General features: G+C 46.2%; 1 protein-coding gene across 1 annotated transcript; it reads left to right on the forward strand.

Annotated features, from left to right (window-relative positions):
* The first annotated feature begins 12,907 nt into the window (after positions 1-12,907).
* Positions 12,908-17,638, forward strand: LOC101768701 (probable pre-mRNA-splicing factor ATP-dependent RNA helicase DEAH5). The gene is made up of 2 exons (XM_004952251.3): positions 12,908-16,286; positions 17,040-17,638. The coding sequence occupies exons 1-2, from the start codon at positions 13,012-13,014 to the stop codon at positions 17,431-17,433; spliced, it is 3,669 nt and encodes a 1,222-aa protein (XP_004952308.1). The 5' UTR covers positions 12,908-13,011; the 3' UTR covers positions 17,434-17,638.
* The last annotated feature ends 421 nt before the right edge of the window (positions 17,639-18,059 follow it).

Raw genomic sequence — 18,059 nt, forward strand, 5'->3', positions numbered from 1 at the left:
TGTTCTTGTTGCCAACTAGTACTGCATGTTCCTTACTTATGGTTGTGTTGTTGCTGAGCTATTGTCCATGTTGTGTTGTCACTGTTATTTCTGTTGACAGTGCTGTTGTTCCTGTTGCCATTGTGCTACTGTTTTTGGTCTTATTTTGCTCTTGTGTCACTGATGCTCCAAGATCAAGGTCAAGGGAAGATGAAAATAACATCTGAGGCCAATTTTTTTGTAACTTAGCATATCAGCCTTGCTATTATCATACATATACCTTTGCAAATTGGATAACATGCAAATTGGGTAACCTATCTTGGTTACCCAACATTTTTGTTGTTGTTGAACCTATCCCTTGGTACTGCTTCTTTCTGGTTCTGTTGTTGCTCAGATGTTGTCCTGGTAGTTGCTCTTTCTGTTGGCAGTGCTATTGTTTCTGTTGCCTCTGTTGCAAATTGGGTAACCTGTCATGCTTGTGTCATATTGTTTTTGTTGTCCACCTCCTTGGTACTGCTTGTTCCTTTTTTCTGGTTGTGCTGTTGCTAAGCTGTTATCCATGTGCTGTTACTTGTCATTCTATTGCCAATGACCTGTTGTTTCTGTTGCCATTGTCATACTGTTTGTGGTCTGGTATTGATCTAGTGTCACTAATGCTCCAAGCCCAAGGTTAAGAGAAGATGCAAATAAAATCTGAGGCCAATAGTTACTATATCCACCTTTTCTTTTATCATTCATCTACGTTTGCAATTGAATCAAGTTTCATTTCCTTTATAAGGCACAATGGCTTGGTACGTTGTGTACCGTGGTAGGAAGCCTGGAGTGTATGCAACTTGGATAACCTGTCATCAGCAGGTCACCGGTTATCCAAACTGTTGCTACAAGAGTTTTAGTTCCAAAGAGGAGGCAATTGCATCTTTCCTAGAGTCCACTGGTGACGAAGATGTCAAAGAAGCGATTGTCGGTTCAAAAAAGGCGGCAAATGAACTTAGTTGGCTCCATATCGTAGTTACGCTACAATTTATTGTTATTATTGTACTCCTACTAGTAGTTAATTATCTTTGGAAGTATTCAAGCGCGAGATCAGCCTTTGTAATATTAAAACATCTCATGTTCATCATCTTTGTTGGTAACCTCACCAATATGGTGCTAGGGTGCTCCGATCTCATCCAATTCTATGTACCAAACACAATCTAGTGACTCCTGTCGTACACGAGAACGATACAACCAGAACAACCAAACACAACCTCGCATGATTCAGGACGACAGCAAAGTGCAACCAAACAAACCCCCCTGTATCTCTCTATTCCGTCTCTCACGATCCAGTACAACCCATCTGTTCTGGACGGTCCGGTCCTTTCCAACCAATCACGCCCGTAGTGAATGGACGTGATTCACTTGTGACTTGGCTTAATAGGAATTCGAGAATGGTCCGAGACCCTGACCGGATCCGGGATGGGTCGGTTCCGAAAAATTGGCCGGACGAGTCCATCCCACGCGCACGGCGTCTGCTTCCGTCTCGCGCCCCTCTCTTTTGCGCTCCTCTCTCTCCCGTTCGGCCGGTGCGGCGGCAGTGAGGGGCATCTCCGCGCCTGGGCAAGGTGGCGACGGTGGCGCGGGCAGGAAGCGAAGGCCGCCGTGCTTGCTAGCCGGGGCGCAGCGCACGAATCGGTAGCCTCCCAACCTCCTCCTTGGCTGTCGTTCCTCATTGATGCAAATAGAGAAAAAAGTTTAGATTTTTTTTCATTAGAGAAACTACTGAGCAAATCAATTTCATGGCAAAACGATGGGAGATCAATAACCTGCTTTGTCTCACGGGGCAGATGGCACCTGCGGCCTCTCACCAATTTGGCAGGGCTTCGATTCGGCGGGGCAGCACCGCAGCGGCAGCTGTGCGGACGGGGCTAGGAAAAAAGCGGCGGTGCTGCTCATGCAGCTCTGCTCGCGCTATGGGGCGGCGGTGGCGGAAAATCTAGCGGGCTGCGGTGCGGCGGAAGGAGGGAGATGAGAGTGTTGTTTGACTGACGAATGGGTCCTACTGTTAACGGTGTTAATGGAGCGTTGAATTCGTTCCTCCTCGTCCCTCCATCCAATCGTTCCGTCCGCAAACGTAAGGCCCCGCGTGTTTTTTTTCCCTTCTAAAATTTTTGTCACATCGAATGTTTAGATACTAATTAGGAGTATTAAATATAGACTAATTACAAAACTAATTGCACAGATGGAGGCTAATTTGCGAGACGAATCTATTAAACCTAATTAGTCTATGATTTGACAATGTGGTGCTACAGTAACTATGTGCTAATGATGGATTAATTAGGGGGTGTTTGGATACACTTCATAAAGTTTAGTACCCGTCACATCGGATGTTTGGTACTAATTAGGAGTATTAAACATAGACTATTTACAAACCCATTGCACAGATGGAGTCTAATTCGCGAGACGAATCTATTAAACCTAATTAATCCATGATTTGACAATGTGTTACTACAGTAAACATGTGCTAATCTTGGATTAATTAGGCTCAATAGATTCGTCTCCCGAATTAGTATAGGGGTTCTGCAATCAGTTTTATAATTAGATCATATTTAGTCCTTCTAATTAGCATCCGAACATCCGATGTGACACTCCTAAAGTTTAGCACCTCGTATCCAAACACCCTCTTAGGCTTAATAAATTCAGCTCGGGAATTAGCCTCCATCTGTATAATTAATTTTATAATTAACTCATATTTAGTCCTTCAGTCTCCAAATATTCGATAGGACATGAATTTCGGACTAAAGATCAAACATGCCTTAAGATTGGAACCATTCGCACCCGTTCCTGAGGACGCACCTCGAGCTGTACGCGATTTTTTTTTATTTTTAACCTTTTTTATTTATTTTTAAAAATAACCTCAGCGGGATTTAATTTGCGGTGTGTAATCCTTTTGGCCACGCCAGACCGCTTGGCGCAGCAGGCAGCCTCTGTCGCGCCGCATGCACTGGCGCGGCAGGCCCCTACCACGCTGGCGCAACGACTCGCCGCACCAGGTGGGTGCTGACGTGGGCGGGCGCTCGCCGCGCCAGCCCGCCTGGCGCGGCAGGGCCTCCTCTACACCCACGCGCCGGCTCCCTTCCTCCTCCCTCCCTCCCTTCTTCTTCCTCCAGACCCGCCTGACTCCGAAGCTCCTGCGCCGCCCCCTGCCGCCCCACCCCCAAATCCACCCAAAATCCGGTGTTTTCGGTGGGGGAAAGTAGTGGAAATCGATCCCTGCTTCGTGTGGAAGGTATTCCCCTACTTTTTCTCGTGTTTTACCGTTGCATTTGGTAGATCGGAGGATGTTTAGGTGACTTAGGGTTAGGTTGATAATTTCAATTTTGAATGAAATGCAATGGTGTTTTGTGTTAGATGATACGTAGTTCATACGCAATTGAGTCTCTGCCCGCGATATTGACGTGTAGAACTTGTCGATTTAGGTATATATATTCATTGAATTGTATAGTTGATATGACATGTATATTTTTTGTTTGCAATTTGTCCAATATATGTAATGTGTCTAGTTGATATGTCGAATATGTGCAATGTGTATTGTATATGACATGGTGAAATGTTTGAATTTTGTAGATGGATCGTTTAGTTCGATTTTTTGATGGTGGTGTTGTGAAACAAAATGGGGAGTTAGAGAATACAAATGAGTCAATTGAATTCTTCGAGGATCCTCCAAGTTTTAGTGATTTAGTTGACCGTGTAATGAGGAAATACGGATGTAGAGTGGATGAAATCAGTTTGAGAGGTCGTTTTGATTGTGGGAAAGCTAGAGCTCATTATGTTCTCATGAAGTTAGCATCCGATGCGAATTGGAAGCACTATAAGGATGTAGTGCACGAAGCTAATGTTGCATGTTTGGTGGTTATAGTCAAAATTGTTCGTATGCCTGGCCCAAATGTTGTCATGAGGGAGGAAGTGGCGGTAGTGAACCATAATGGTACCCAGGAGTCAGAAATGTTGCATCACGTGTTAGGTGAAATAGAACGTGATTTTGACTTGGCTATTGCCAATGATGATTTTTCCAATAACATTTTTGAGAGGGATGAAGCAAATATAGATGTTGATAATGTCTCTATGGGTTCCGAAGATTGTGAATTGGAGGAAGATGGGGTAGTAGGTGTGGAGGTAGAGGAGGAATCACTATTTGAGAGTGGTGGGCATGAATATGAGGATGACGGGGTAGAAAATGAAGAGGATGGACCGCAATTTGACACCGCAACCGTGCAATTCACAAGTTTCCCAAATTCAATTCTAGATTTTAATGTTCCCTTCTGAAGTGTCATACAAATTTTATGATTTGTGCCCAATTATTCCATAGGAACCTGCACCTCGTACCCGGATGCCACGCCGGCGGCGTCGTTCCCTGGACTACACAGACGTTGGCAGCGCCAATGTGCCGCCCACGCATCCAAGGAGGGAGTGTCGCCCAAGAGATCCTTTTAGCCCTCCGGATGAGCGACGGTCACAACACTGAACGTTGCATGTCTCAAGTGTGATGCACTAGGTGTGCAATTTATATTATATGTGTGTGCAAGACTTTTGGAACCGTCACGTGTGTAAAAGACTAAGTTGATTGTTAGGTTTATTTCTGTCATGTGTGTAAAAGACTAAGTTGGATGTTAGGTTTATTTCTATCCGTACAATGTTATATGTTTGCTCGATGACATAATTGTGTTTCATGTATTTTTTCGTAAATGTTCGCAGTGGTAGGCTATCGCGTATTCATGGTTCAAACTAGTTTAATAAAATCAGAATAAAAAAAGCTATTTAAGTTTCATCAGCGGAAGTCTAGCACCCCTCCCCCCGGCGAAACCTACTGAAAATTTGTTTAGTTTGGTGCGGCAGCGCACTCCTGCCGCGCCAGGCGGAGTGGCGTGGCAAGGCCCCCCCCCGAAACCTACTGAAAATTTGTTTCGGTTGGCGTGGCAGCGCACTCCTGCCGCGCTAGGCGGAGTGGTGCGGCAAGGCTCCCCCCCCGGGCGAAACCTACTGAAAATTTGTTTCGCTTGGCGCGGCAGTGTACTCCTGTCGCGCCAGGCGGAGTGGCGCGGCAAGGCCCCCCCCCCCCCGCGGCGAAACATACTGAAATTTTGTTTTGCTTGGCGCGGCAGCGCACTTCTGCCACGCCACTCCTAGTGGCGCGGCAACGACCACACCCGGGCGAATCCTACTGAAATTTTGTTTCAATTTGCGCGGCAGAGCACTACTGACGCGCCACTCCTTCTGGCACAGCAAGCCCCTCCCCTACCGCAAAGAGTGTCCATTTAGAGTCTAAAATTTATCCCACAAAGAGTGACTTTTTTTACCTTCAAGTAAACCTCATCTAATTAAAGTAACATTCACACCAATAAAAATGTATATGGAGGAGTGTGTAGAGCCAATTAAATGAAATGCTCAATTGATGTTATTTCTCTGATTACAATGCATGTGCATTTATTTAGGATTCAGAAAACTAAATAGACAGTTATTAGGTATTATTGTGTCCGAAATTTTCTAAAAGGACATTCTTTACGGACGGAGGGAGTATCATTGAAAAGATGATACAACAGTCTTGGTAATAATGCGATTAGACTGGTAATAATGTGATGAAATCGTACACTGAAGGTGGCCTAATACCGGTTTCAATAGAAGATTTATAGAAAAAGATACGGTGGGAGTAGGAATATTGATTACTTCAAGATCATTCAGAGGAGAGATGAGTGGGATAGCAGGTTCAATTATCGAATTTTCGATCTCGGTTATCAAATTTTGAATTTTAATAACAGTCCAAAGACTGAAAAATAAATTGAGGGAAGCCCGGTGGCCGTGTTGCATTGGGACTCCACGCACTAACGCACAACGCATGCACGCCAGTCTCGCGCAGTCGCGTCGTGCCTAGAGAACCGGGCCACTGCCCTCTGCTCTTCCTTCCTACAACTTGACTGCAAATCTACTCGATGGTGCTTCCTTCGTACGAGAACGCAAAGCGTCCCGCCGCCCGCCGCCCCATCACCCCCTCTACCAGCGCTATGCCTTCCTCCTCCTCCATCACCCACTCCTCCTCGTCCTCCATCCAAATCATCGACCCCATCCCCGTGCGCGCCCCTGATGCCACCGCCGTCAACACCAGCGACAGCGGCGACGACGGCGGTAGCGCGCCCTCGTGGCCCGCCACCGAGCACATCGCTTCGTCCTTCCAGAGCTAGAAGGCGCTCGACACCCTCTGCAAGAAGCACGGCGTCGACACGAGGGAGTTCACCCCGCTCCTCTCAGGTAAGCACTTTTGATGGTGATATCGGTTCTCACGTGACTTGCGAGTATGCTAGAAATTTTGATCGAAGCTACTACTATTTCTTTCACACTCTAGCGCTGACTACTAGCTCGGAGAGGAAACTTTGATGCGTTTCGACATAGTTCTCTCAGAAATGAAAATAGTTTTTGACAACTAATCATAGTTCTCAGAATAAACATAAACATAGTTTTCTCATAAATGAACATAGTTTTCACAACTAAAGAGAAACATGATCCAGCTACATCAACACGTTCATTTAGTCCGAGTCACCTTCATATAGTAACTTGTCGTCATCATCATCATCATCTCCGGCAACAACAACTCCCTTCCCTTTCTTATCGACATTAACCTTACCAACAGGTAAATCGGCAACAAGAGCCTTCATCGTCTCCATCTGTGCATCTTCCGCTTTTTGTTGTAACTCTTCCATTTCAATCCTTCTCTTTCTTGCCCTAACCTGCTGCAAATATTCTTCCCATGAACCCTTAGGGTATTTCACATTCGGATCAACCACATAACCTAAGCGATCTCTTTTCTCCCTCAACCTTTGTTTCTCCAACTCCCTCTCCTCCTGCAACTTCCTCCTATTTTCTCTCTTCTCATTTTCAGTTAGAGGTCGTGGATACTTGGATCTATTTTGCCTCCAATACTTAATAATAGTTTCCCTTGCATAAAGTCCTTCAGGTTCCACTCCAGTCTCATGCACCATATCTTGATATATTTTCCCCCGAAGCAAGTCGTTGTCAGGAATAGGCACATCATACTCCTTCCTAATATTTTCTTTAATTTCTTGTTGTTTCCTTGACTTCCATGGTTCCGATGTATTATCCAACTTTAATAACAAATCATAACGACCAGAAAAATCTTTCCAATCACATGTCTTTCCCTCCTGCAACAACAATTTATTATTCTTACAAATTTGAAACAAGTTCCAACCTTAATAACACACAAGAGACGAGTAGTTACTAACCCAGTAATCGCCATGTGCATTTCCACAGAACGAACCATATCCAAGTTTAGAAGGCACCACACCTTCTGTTGCCAATATACCACACTTGCATCTATCACTAGGAGAGGACACACATGGTCATGGTGCCTTTCCACTCTCGAACTCCTGCACTTGCTCCTCCGTTGGCCACATTGCCATTGGGCCGTATATATACTCATTGAAATCACACAACGACCACCCATCCTGCAAAAAAACGGTGACGTGAACTACTCATATGTAAAGTAACTAGAAAACGCTGCTCCAACTTCCAAGCAATAACATCAAGTAAAAGTATGAATAATATACTGCAAAATTATAACTGCTAGCTAAATGACATACTAATATTCTCATAATATACTTACATGAGTCTTTAGCGAGCATCGAAAAAATGGAGTAAACTTAGGTGGATCTCCTAAGTTAGGACTCATAAGCTTAGCAGGAACACCACACTTGCACATGGGAGGATCCCTCACACGCCTACAAGCAGCCTCCTGCTTCTCCTCCTCAGTCATCCTAGGTGGGTTTGGTGGAGGAGGAACCCAACGCCTAAACTAATGGTATGGTTTAAGCTCTGTGCTATGATATGGGAATAGGCGGATCCTAGGATCATATTTGTCGGGTCCATCGATCCACTGAAAGAAATCACAAGGTGCAGCAGACATTGGATCAAAAGTCCACTTGCATACATAGAAGGCTCTTCTGGCTGTCTTTGGATGCCTTGATTGTTTCACCTCTGCTTGCACGCCACATCTACAAAGAGGTACCGGAAGGGCAGGAGGTACGGGACCAGCACCATTGGACTCGCCCACATAACGCACATACCACCTACGCCGCTTGTATTCACAACCAAACGACGTCATCGGACCTGGACATCAAGTGCCACAAATTTAATACATAAATAAACTTTACACACGTAATTCATACGAGCTATATACATCATTTCGATAAAATGTAAACACTCTATCTACAAAATACAAACACTGAAACATATCAACTATAGCAACTATATTAAGGAACAAAAATATGAGACTAATTAATTGAACATATAAAAAGATACATGTCATGTAAACCACACAATTGGATGAATATATACCTAAATCGAAGCATTCAACAAGTTCTACACGTCAATATCGCGGGTAGAGACTCAATTGCGTATGAACTACGTATCATCTAACACAAAACACCATTACATTTCATTCAAAATTGAAATCATCAGCCTAACCCTAGGTCACCTAAACATCCTCCAATCTACCAAATGCAACGGTAAAATACGAGAAAAAATAGGGGAATACCTTCCACACGAAGCAAGGATCGATTTCCACTACTTTCCCCCACCGAAATCGCCGGATTTTGGGTGGACTTGGGGTGGGGTGGCGGGGGGCGGCGCAACAAGCTAAGGGCGCTGGTGTGTCTGGAGGAGGAAGAAAGGAGGAAGGGAATAGGAAGGGAGCCGGCGCGCGGCTGTATTGTAGGCTCTGCCGTGCCATGCGGTGTGGCGTAGCACCGCTGCCGCGCCAGGCGGGCTGGCGCGGCGAGCGCCCGCCATGTCAGCGCGCACCTGGCGCCTCGACTCGCCGCGCCAGCGTGGCAGGGGCCCGCCGCGCCAGTGCATGCGGCGCGGCAGAGGCTTCCTGCCGCGCTAGGCGGTCTGTCGCGGCCGAAAGGGTTATTTGCGCAAATAAAATCCTGTTGAGGTTATTTTTAAAAATAAATAAAAAAAAGGTTAAAAATAAAAAAAACGCCGCCACGCGGGCCGTGGCTAGCCTTGCAAGCATCTCCGCGATGCATTTCTGCTGGCTGCTCTGGAGTCTGGATGAGCAGGTGCATCGGCCTGTTGTACGGCTGCAAGATTCCTCTCATCTTCTTGTTTAGCTTGTCCACTTCTTTCCTCTATTTCTTTTTCTTTGTTGCCCGTAAATACTGGAGGTTGAATACTCGAATGCCGGGCAGTTCTCGGATATTGTTTTTTTCCCCTTTCTCAGGGCAGGGCATTGCTTTTCTTCATTAATATTGCTTCGCTTCCTTTTTCCTAAGGAAGCATGAAGACGATCTTGTCTAACCGGTGAACATTCATAGGTTAAAAGGTTATTTTTGTCTAGTTAACACCGTTTGTGCAAAATCTAACAAAATGCCAATTTCAGTTTACAATTGCATCTTTCAATAGTATTTTACGAGGCTACATTCTTTCAGTGGTATTTTTCAGAACTCATAATCTTTCCATGCTACAGGATCAATTTTCCTTCTATTAATCTCTCAAAATTGTCCAATCCTAATTCCTGATAGAGCTTTAAACCAATGTACCATAACTGAGCAATATACTCCCTCCGTCCCAAAAAATAAGTCATTCTAGGTTTGTCTTAAGTTAAACTTTCTCAACTTTGACCAAATTTATAGAGTATCAATGTTTATGTCATTAAATAGGTATATTATAAAAATATATCTCATGATAAATCTAATGGTACTTATTTCATACCATAAATATATCTAGTTTTTTCTATAATCTTGGTTAAACTTAAAAAAAGTTTGACTTAGACAATCCTAAAACAACTTGTTTTTTTGACGGAGGGAGTACGTTCAAATGGGGAGATGGAAAAGGCGGTCAAAGGAAAACAAAATTCCTGCTGCTCTAAAAAAGAGAATATAAAAGGACAACTAGTCCCCCGTCTCATACAAATTAAAGATGGATGTTGAAAAATGTCTGCCTCTAATGTTCTTTAAAATTGTACAACCCTCTTTTTTATATTCGGCAAATTAACTGAAATATTAAATTCCCTTCTTTATCCAATATTGTGAAATCAGCTTTAGATAATCATTAATTTGTATAATACCGTCGGACATAAAGTTAAATCAATTTATTCAGTTTTATTGCAAAACATGTTTTTCTCCACATTTCAATACTAGGTCGGTTTGCCCAGTTCCCCTATCCGGATATCTTGGCTCCACCTTGGTGGGAAATGCATAGTTCTATTAGGGATGAAAGTGGCATGGATAGTATCCGTCCGATCGAAAGGGTTCAGACACTCAAATGGATAGTTCCTATTCGTATCGTATCCGTATTCGGATACTCAAAGTTGAATTTCTATGATCCGAACAGGATGAGTATCGATATTCAACACATCTTGGCACTATTCGTATCCGAATTCAATCCTAGAAATAAAAATAACTATCTTTATTTGTATCTGATATATCTGTTCGTATCCGATCCGTTATCATCCCTGAGTTCTATATCCAAGCATGGGCCTGTTGTGGTGATCGTTTGGAGAAAATTTGCATGCGAGACACAAAATATCTGTCTAGGGAGTAGGGTTTGAACTTCTCAGTCCATTTTTTAGTCCCATGGCCCTATTAAGGGAGGAAGCAAAATAGAAGCAAAAGGTGGCCTATGGTCTTGTACAGAAACATTGAGCACACCTTAATGGGACACACGCGACGGTCAAGATCACAATTCACAGTGGAAAGATTTTCATGAGTTTTCACTACCTCTGATTCCATTTGAAGAGGTTATTTACTAGGAAGAAGGATGCGCTTCGCCGCGCCCGTAGAGCATGTGCGCCGGTGATGTGGGTATGGCCTGGGTATCACAGAATAGCATAAAACACATCACACGGGATACAATGTATGGTGAAAAATAGGTTATTGAAACAAAGCATCACATTTCAATGTAAGTTCAGGTGCATGGATGTGGGAACTTTGCAATTTTGAATCAAAGAAGCAACCTGATGTGGTGGAACCTAGTGTGCATAAAGCCATATAGTAAGATAATAACTAATCATAGTAAAAATTAATTGGTGTGCTGTTGCCATCCCGAAGAATAAGAAACCCTAGTTTTTCCACAACAACCTAACTAAGAAGATGGAGAATAGAGCACCATGACTTTTAATAGTGTATGCCTCATCAACGCAGGAAGCGCTAGCCATGGGGCCAAGTAGATGGCGACGATTTCGTTGTCGCAAAAGGACGACACGTAGGTCTGTCGCCTGGACCTGCACTGGTAGAAAACAGACCTTTAGTCCTGGTTGGTAGGCGTCAAATCTCCCGAAAAGCCATCTGGGAGTAATTGTTCGAGACAATGGGGGTCCTTTAGTCCCGGGTCATCCCCCGGGACTAAAGGCCCCCTTTAGTCCCGTTGGTAACACCAATCGGGTCTAAAAATTTTTGAAAAAAATAAAAAAAACTGCTCGCCCACCGGCGGCGGCACGGCTCGACCTCCACCCTCCCGCTTCCCCCGCGCCCGGCCGGCCGGCTGCCGGCGGCGCGCGCCGCTCGGCCACCGTCGGCGCGCGCCGCTCGGCCACCGTTGGCTCGGCCTCCGCCCGTCCCGCTCCGCTTTCCCTGCGCGCCGCCTCGGCCTCCATCGCCGCCTCCCCTGCGCTGCCTTCGGCCCGCCGCTGCCCCGTGGCCACCTCAACTTCGCGCGCCCGGCCACCCTCCTACGTGGGAAGAAGAGAGGATAAGGAATGAAGGAGAGGGAGGAGAGAAGGAGAGAGTACCTATGCGCCTGCGCTAAGGATCCTATGCCCGCGAGGATTGAACATGGAGAGGGGGAGGGGGCGCGCGCGGGGAATATTTTGTTTCGGTTGGTTGGAAATTCCAACCGGGACAAAGGGGGACGTCGCTGCCAGATCTTTTCAACCGGGATTTAAATCTCCTCCCGTTAGTATCCTTTCGGTACATTATTTTTGACCCGGGACTAAAGACCCTTTTTGCCACAGGACCAATATTAACTGAGACAAAAGAAGTTGGATGGAAGGTCCGTTTTCTACCGGTGCTACCTTCGTCAGCGCGTAGGATGAACGTGACCCGCTGATGGCAGCCGCATGATGATAAATAAAGGTACGCGTCAAGAGCTTTTCGTGAACACCAGCAAAAGTCGTGAAACATTAGCAAACGGTAGCTGGAGCAATGGCGTAGCAGGATCGCTGGGAGGGGTCAATCCTTCCAGCGATGTAGATATAGTTATTATTTCTGTACTGTAGATGAAATAAACTCCTTATTTCCTTCATTTTTGAAATATTTCTCTTTTGGAAATAGTGTGGATTAGTTTTTACCACGTCACGGTTCATAACATGGATATTGTTCTCTAACAGCAGCTGCTTAATGGGTGTGGAGCGGTTCGAACTTGACAAAACATGGCGCTGACTTCATTTTTGATTCAAAGAGCGCTTTAGAAAAAAAGCCCTAAAATTATTGCTCTCGCTAGACTTGAAAAGCCGAACCTCCACTATTTCGGGAGCGTTTGGATATCAGGGGCTAAACTTTAGCCCTGTCACATCACAAGTTCCATGCTAATTAGGAGGATTAAATATAAGCTAATTATAAAACTAATAGTAGAACCCCTAGACTAAATCGTAATCTATTAAGCCTAATTAATCTATCATTAGCGAATGGTTACTGTAGCACTACATTGTCAAATTATGGACTAATTAGGTTTAATAGATTCGTCTCACGATTTAGCCTAGGGTTGTACAATTAGTTTTATAATTAAATTATATTTAATACTTCTAATTAGTATCAAACATCTATCACATGTGACAGGGGCTAAAATTTAACCTCAATCACCCCCTTCCATTCGGGAAATTCCTTCTCGCTAGTAAAACGGCCGGGACGGGACTGCACGTGTCAGTGTGTAATCCAATTTCCAACCCTCCGAACCCGACCACCCTCGACGCCACAGTTTCCACCCAACCCGAATCGATTCGAATCGCGGACCAAACCCTAGCTAGCTCCACCACCCCCACCCCCAGCCATGGCGCCGGCGGCGGCGGCGGCGGGCCCCGGCGAAGACGGTCTACGGAAGCTGGAGTACCTCTCCCTCGTCTCGAAGGTATGCTCCGAGCTCGAGACCCACATCGGCGTCGGCGACAAGGTGCTGGCGGAGTTCATCACGGAGCTCGGCCGCGACTCCGCCACCGTCGCCGAGTTCGACGCCCGGCTCAAGGAGAAGGGCGCCGACTTCCCCGACTACTTCGTCCGCACGCTCCTCACCATCATCCACGCTATCCTCCCGCCCTCCTCCAACCCAAGCTCCGCCGCCGTCGCCGCGGGCCCCGCCGGCGCGGAGGCCTCCAAGTTCCCCGGGCTCGCCCGCCCCGACGACCCCGACCACGCCCGCAACCTCCGCCTCGAGCTCGAGCGGGATGCCGATGCGGCCGCCCCCGCCCCCGCCCCCGCCAGGGACGACCGAGACCGCCGCCGTGACGGGAGAGGCCGGGACCGCGACTACGACCGCGGCGGCCTCGACCATGACCGAGACCGTGGTGGCCGTGACCATGACCGAGATCGTGGCGGCCGTGACCACCGTGACCAGGACCGTGACCGTGGCGGCAGGGACAGGGATAGAGGCCGTGACCGGGGCCGAGACCGTGATAGGGATCGGTATGGGGACCGAGACAGGGGAAGGGACAGAGATATGGAGAGGGATAGAGATAGGGAACGGGGGAGGAGCAGGAGGTATGGAGATGAGGAGGAAGAGGAGGACAGGGGTGTTGGGGGAAGGGGGAGGGAGGTTGCTACTTCGAATCCCAGTGGTGAGCCAGAGCTCTACCAGGTTTACCGTGGTAGGGTGACCCGGGTAATGGACACCGGGTGCTTTGTCAGGCTTGAGGATGTCCGCGGTGGCCGCGAGGGACTTGTGCACGTCTCGCAGATGGCTAGCAGGCGGGTGGCCAATGCGAAGGAGGTGGTGAAGCGTGACCAGGAGGTGTATGTGAAGGTAGTGTCAGTGAAAGGGCAGAAGTTGAGTTTGTCGATGCGGGATGTGGATCAGGATACAGGGAAGGACCTCCTGCCAATGCAGCGTGGTGCAGATGATGCACCAAGGGCGAACCCATCGGGTGGCAGTGGCGGTGGCATGGGATCTGGCAAGAGGTTGGGTCTGTCAGGCATTGTGATCACGGAGGAGGATGAGGCAGCACCAACATCACGGCGGCCGCTCAAGCGTATGAGCTCGCCGGAGAGATGGGAGGCAAAGCAGCTGATTGCTTCGGGTGTTCTGGATGTGAGGGATTACCCAATGTTTGATGAGGATGGGGATGGCATGATGTACCAGGAGGAAGGTGCAGAGGAAGAGCTTGAGATCGAGCTGAACGAGGATGAACCAGCATTCTTGCAGGGACAGAGCAGGTTTTCAATTGACATGTCACCTGTAAAGATATTCAAGAATCCTGAAGGTTCACTGAGCCGAGCAGCGGCCCTACAGACTGCCCTCATAAAGGAGCGTCGTGAGGTCCGAGAGCAGGAGCAGAGAGCCATGCTGGATTCAATCCCCAAGGATCTGAATCGACCATGGGAGGACCCTATGCCTGATACGGGTGAGCGGCACCTTGCACAGGAGCTGAGAGGTGTTGGCCTTTCAGCTTATGACATGCCAGAATGGAAGAAGGAGGCCTATGGAAAGGCTCTAACTTTTGGGCAAAGGTCAAAGCTTTCAATACAAGAGCAGAGGCAGTCTCTTCCTATTTACAAGTTGAAGAAAGAGCTTATACAAGCTGTCCATGACAATCAAGTTCTGGTTGTTATTGGAGAGACTGGTTCTGGTAAGACAACACAGGTGACACAATACTTGGCTGAGGCGGGTTATACCACAAGGGGTAAAATTGGGTGCACTCAGCCTCGCAGGGTTGCGGCGATGTCTGTTGCAAAGAGAGTGGCAGAAGAATTTGGGTGCCGGTTGGGTGAGGAAGTTGGGTATGCCATCCGTTTTGAGGACTGTACTGGGCCAGACACAGTGATAAAGTACATGACTGATGGTATGCTTCTGCGTGAGATCCTTGTTGATGAGAACCTTTCCCAATATTCAGTTATCATGCTTGATGAAGCCCATGAAAGGACCATCCACACAGATGTGCTCTTTGGTTTGCTGAAACAACTTATTAAGCGCAGATCTGACATGAGGCTTATTGTTACTTCAGCCACCCTTGATGCCGAGAAGTTCTCAGGATATTTCTTTAATTGTAACATCTTCACAATTCCTGGAAGAACATTCCCGGTGGAGATTCTCTACACAAAACAACCTGAGAGTGATTACTTGGATGCAGCGTTGATTACAGTTCTGCAGATTCACTTGACAGAGCCAGAAGGAGACATCCTTGTTTTCTTGACAGGACAAGAGGAAATTGACCACGCCTGCCAGTGTCTGTATGAGAGGATGAAGGGATTAGGAAAGGATGTTCCAGAGCTCATAATTTTGCCTGTGTATAGTGCCCTTCCTAGTGAGATGCAATCAAAGATCTTTGACCCAGCTCCGCCTGGCAAGAGGAAAGTTGTTGTGGCCACCAATATTGCTGAAGCTTCTTTGACAATCGATGGCATATACTATGTTGTGGATCCTGGTTTTGCCAAGATCAATGTCTACAATTCAAAACAAGGTCTTGACTCATTGGTTATCACTCCCATCTCGCAAGCATCTGCGAAACAGAGAGCAGGGCGTGCTGGGCGTACTGGACCTGGCAAGTGTTATCGTCTATACACTGAAAGTGCCTACCGTAATGAAATGTCCCCCACGACTATTCCAGAAATTCAGAGGATCAACTTGGGGTCTACAGTTCTTAATATGAAGGCGATGGGAATAAATGACCTATTATCCTTTGATTTTATGGATCCCCCAGCACCTCAAGCACTGATTTCTGCCATGGAACAGTTGTACAGCCTTGGCGCTCTTGATGAAGAGGGCCTTCTAACCAAACTGGGGAGGAAAATGGCTGAATTTCCATTGGATCCACCACTTTCAAAGATGCTACTAGCCAGTGTCGACCTTGGGTGTAGTGATGAGATACTGACTATCATAGCAATGATTCAAACAGGGAACATATTCTACAGGCCACGAGAAAAACAGGCTCAAGCTGATCAAAAAAGGGCCAAATTTTTCCAGCCAGAGGGGGATCATCTTACTCTGCTTGCTGTATACGAGGCTTGGAAGGCAAAGAACTTTTCAGGTCCCTGGTGCTTTGAGAACTTTGTTCAATCAAGATCATTGAGGAGAGCACAAGATGTGAGGAAGCAACTTCTCACTATCATGGACAGGTAAATGTTATTTTTCAGTTGTAGCATCTGTATCAGCTAAGCACATTCTTGGTTCTTGCTTTTTCCTTGTATCTGTTCCATGAAAGTTTCCTCCTGCTATTGCATATATTCAGAACTTGTTCTGCCTTTATGATGCTCCCAGAGACTGATTTACTTCATACTTCCACAGCATGATTAGTTTGACTAGCCTACTTTCAAAATTTTCCTGCTTAAATATTCCAGCCTTTTTTTTTTTCCGATGTTCCGATGAGACTTTCCTGATTGAAATATTTTTCAATCAGATAAGGTAGGGCGCATCGCAAGTAGTCATCAGCCTTGTATTCAATATAATTTAGCTGTGATTATCATACAAAATCCAACTAGTGTACCTAATGCATATATACAGAACATTATGCAAATAATAGGGCAAGACCAGAGGTTAACTAATTTGTACGAGTCTAATTTCCGGAATAGCAGAGTTGTAAATCAAAATTAGACATGCAATTTTGTCGCAAAAATATGAAAAGCTTGGCCAGCGTATAGCGAGGACTTGTTGGATAGCATGTGTACATTGAGCCAGTGTTGTGGACTGCTATTTTGTGGTTTGGATCCTATGGTACAAGCTATGGTTCATTCTGGACATCATTCTCTCCAGATGCTTGTAACTCTTGTTCACACAGCTGTTTTTAGAGTTATATCCATTTTTATTGTTAAGACAGCCTTTCCTTTTACGAGTTTGTTGTATGCTAACCCATGCTGCTGTTGACTGTGCAGATATAAACTTGATGTTGTTTCTGCTGGGAAAAACTTCACAAAGATAAGGAAAGCGATTACTGCTGGCTTCTTTTTCCATGCTGCAAGGAAGGATCCCCAGGAGGGATACAGAACCTTGGTTGAAAACCAGCCAGTGTACATCCACCCCAGCAGCGCTTTGTTCCAGCGGCAGCCAGACTGGGTCATCTATCACGAGCTTGTGATGACGACCAAGGAGTACATGAGGGAGGTTACTGTGATCGATCCAAAATGGCTGGTTGAGCTTGCGCCAAGGTTTTACAAGGGTGCAGACCCCACCAAGATGAGCAAAAGGAAGAGGCAGGAGAGAATCGAGCCTCTGTATGATAGATACCATGAGCCCAACTCCTGGCGTCTTAGCAAGCGCCGAGCTTGACTGTAACTGTAACGGCGTACTGTATGTTCTTCGTTGCTGGTTGATCAAATTCAAGATGACAATTTTGTTGAAACTGTAAATATTTTTTCCTGGTGCTGCTTGTTAGGGCAAATGATGCTTATGTAATGTACCAAGAGTTAGGTATGCAGTCTTTACTAACGATCAACTGATATTAAGCAATTCAGTTTTGTTGTCTTTGTCGAGATATCTCTTGTATTTTGTGGAGTGAGTTGGCAACTTCGCATATGACGCTTTGGATGGAACCTCCATAAACGGTGATATTAGTCGTCTAGAGATTAAGGGAGTCTCCGTTCCAAGTTGAGTAACCTTATTCCTGTCGCTTGTATGCCACAATCTCTACCAAAAAAGTCCACCTCATCTCAGCAGCACAGCGAACAACGCAGTGCATTTGTAAAGAGAGGAGTCCTGCCGCCAAAGAAAAAGGCTTTTCTTGAGAGTCAGCTTCGAGACGAATTTCGCAGATGTTCAATCTTGCAAGGCGTATGACGGTATGAACAAGATTTTTGAGTACTCTGCCACCCTAACAAGCAGAAATTGCCGGGCAGGCACACGACAATGTTGCCTGATCTCTCTGTGGGCGGCACCGCATAATTTAAACTCAACAA

The sequence above is a fragment of the Setaria italica genome, chromosome I, assembly GCF_000263155.2.
Source record: "Setaria italica strain Yugu1 chromosome I, Setaria_italica_v2.0, whole genome shotgun sequence".
NCBI lineage: Eukaryota > Viridiplantae > Streptophyta > Magnoliopsida > Poales > Poaceae > Setaria > Setaria italica.

Coding starts and splice junctions, on each gene's coding strand:
- LOC101768701 (XM_004952251.3), top strand. CDS start 13,012: ATGGCGCCGGCGGCGGCGGCGGCGGGCCCCGGCGAAGACGGTCTACGG. Junction 16,287..17,039: donor CTTCTCACTATCATGGACAG/GTAAATGTTATT, acceptor TTGACTGTGCAG/ATATAAACTTGATGTTGTTT.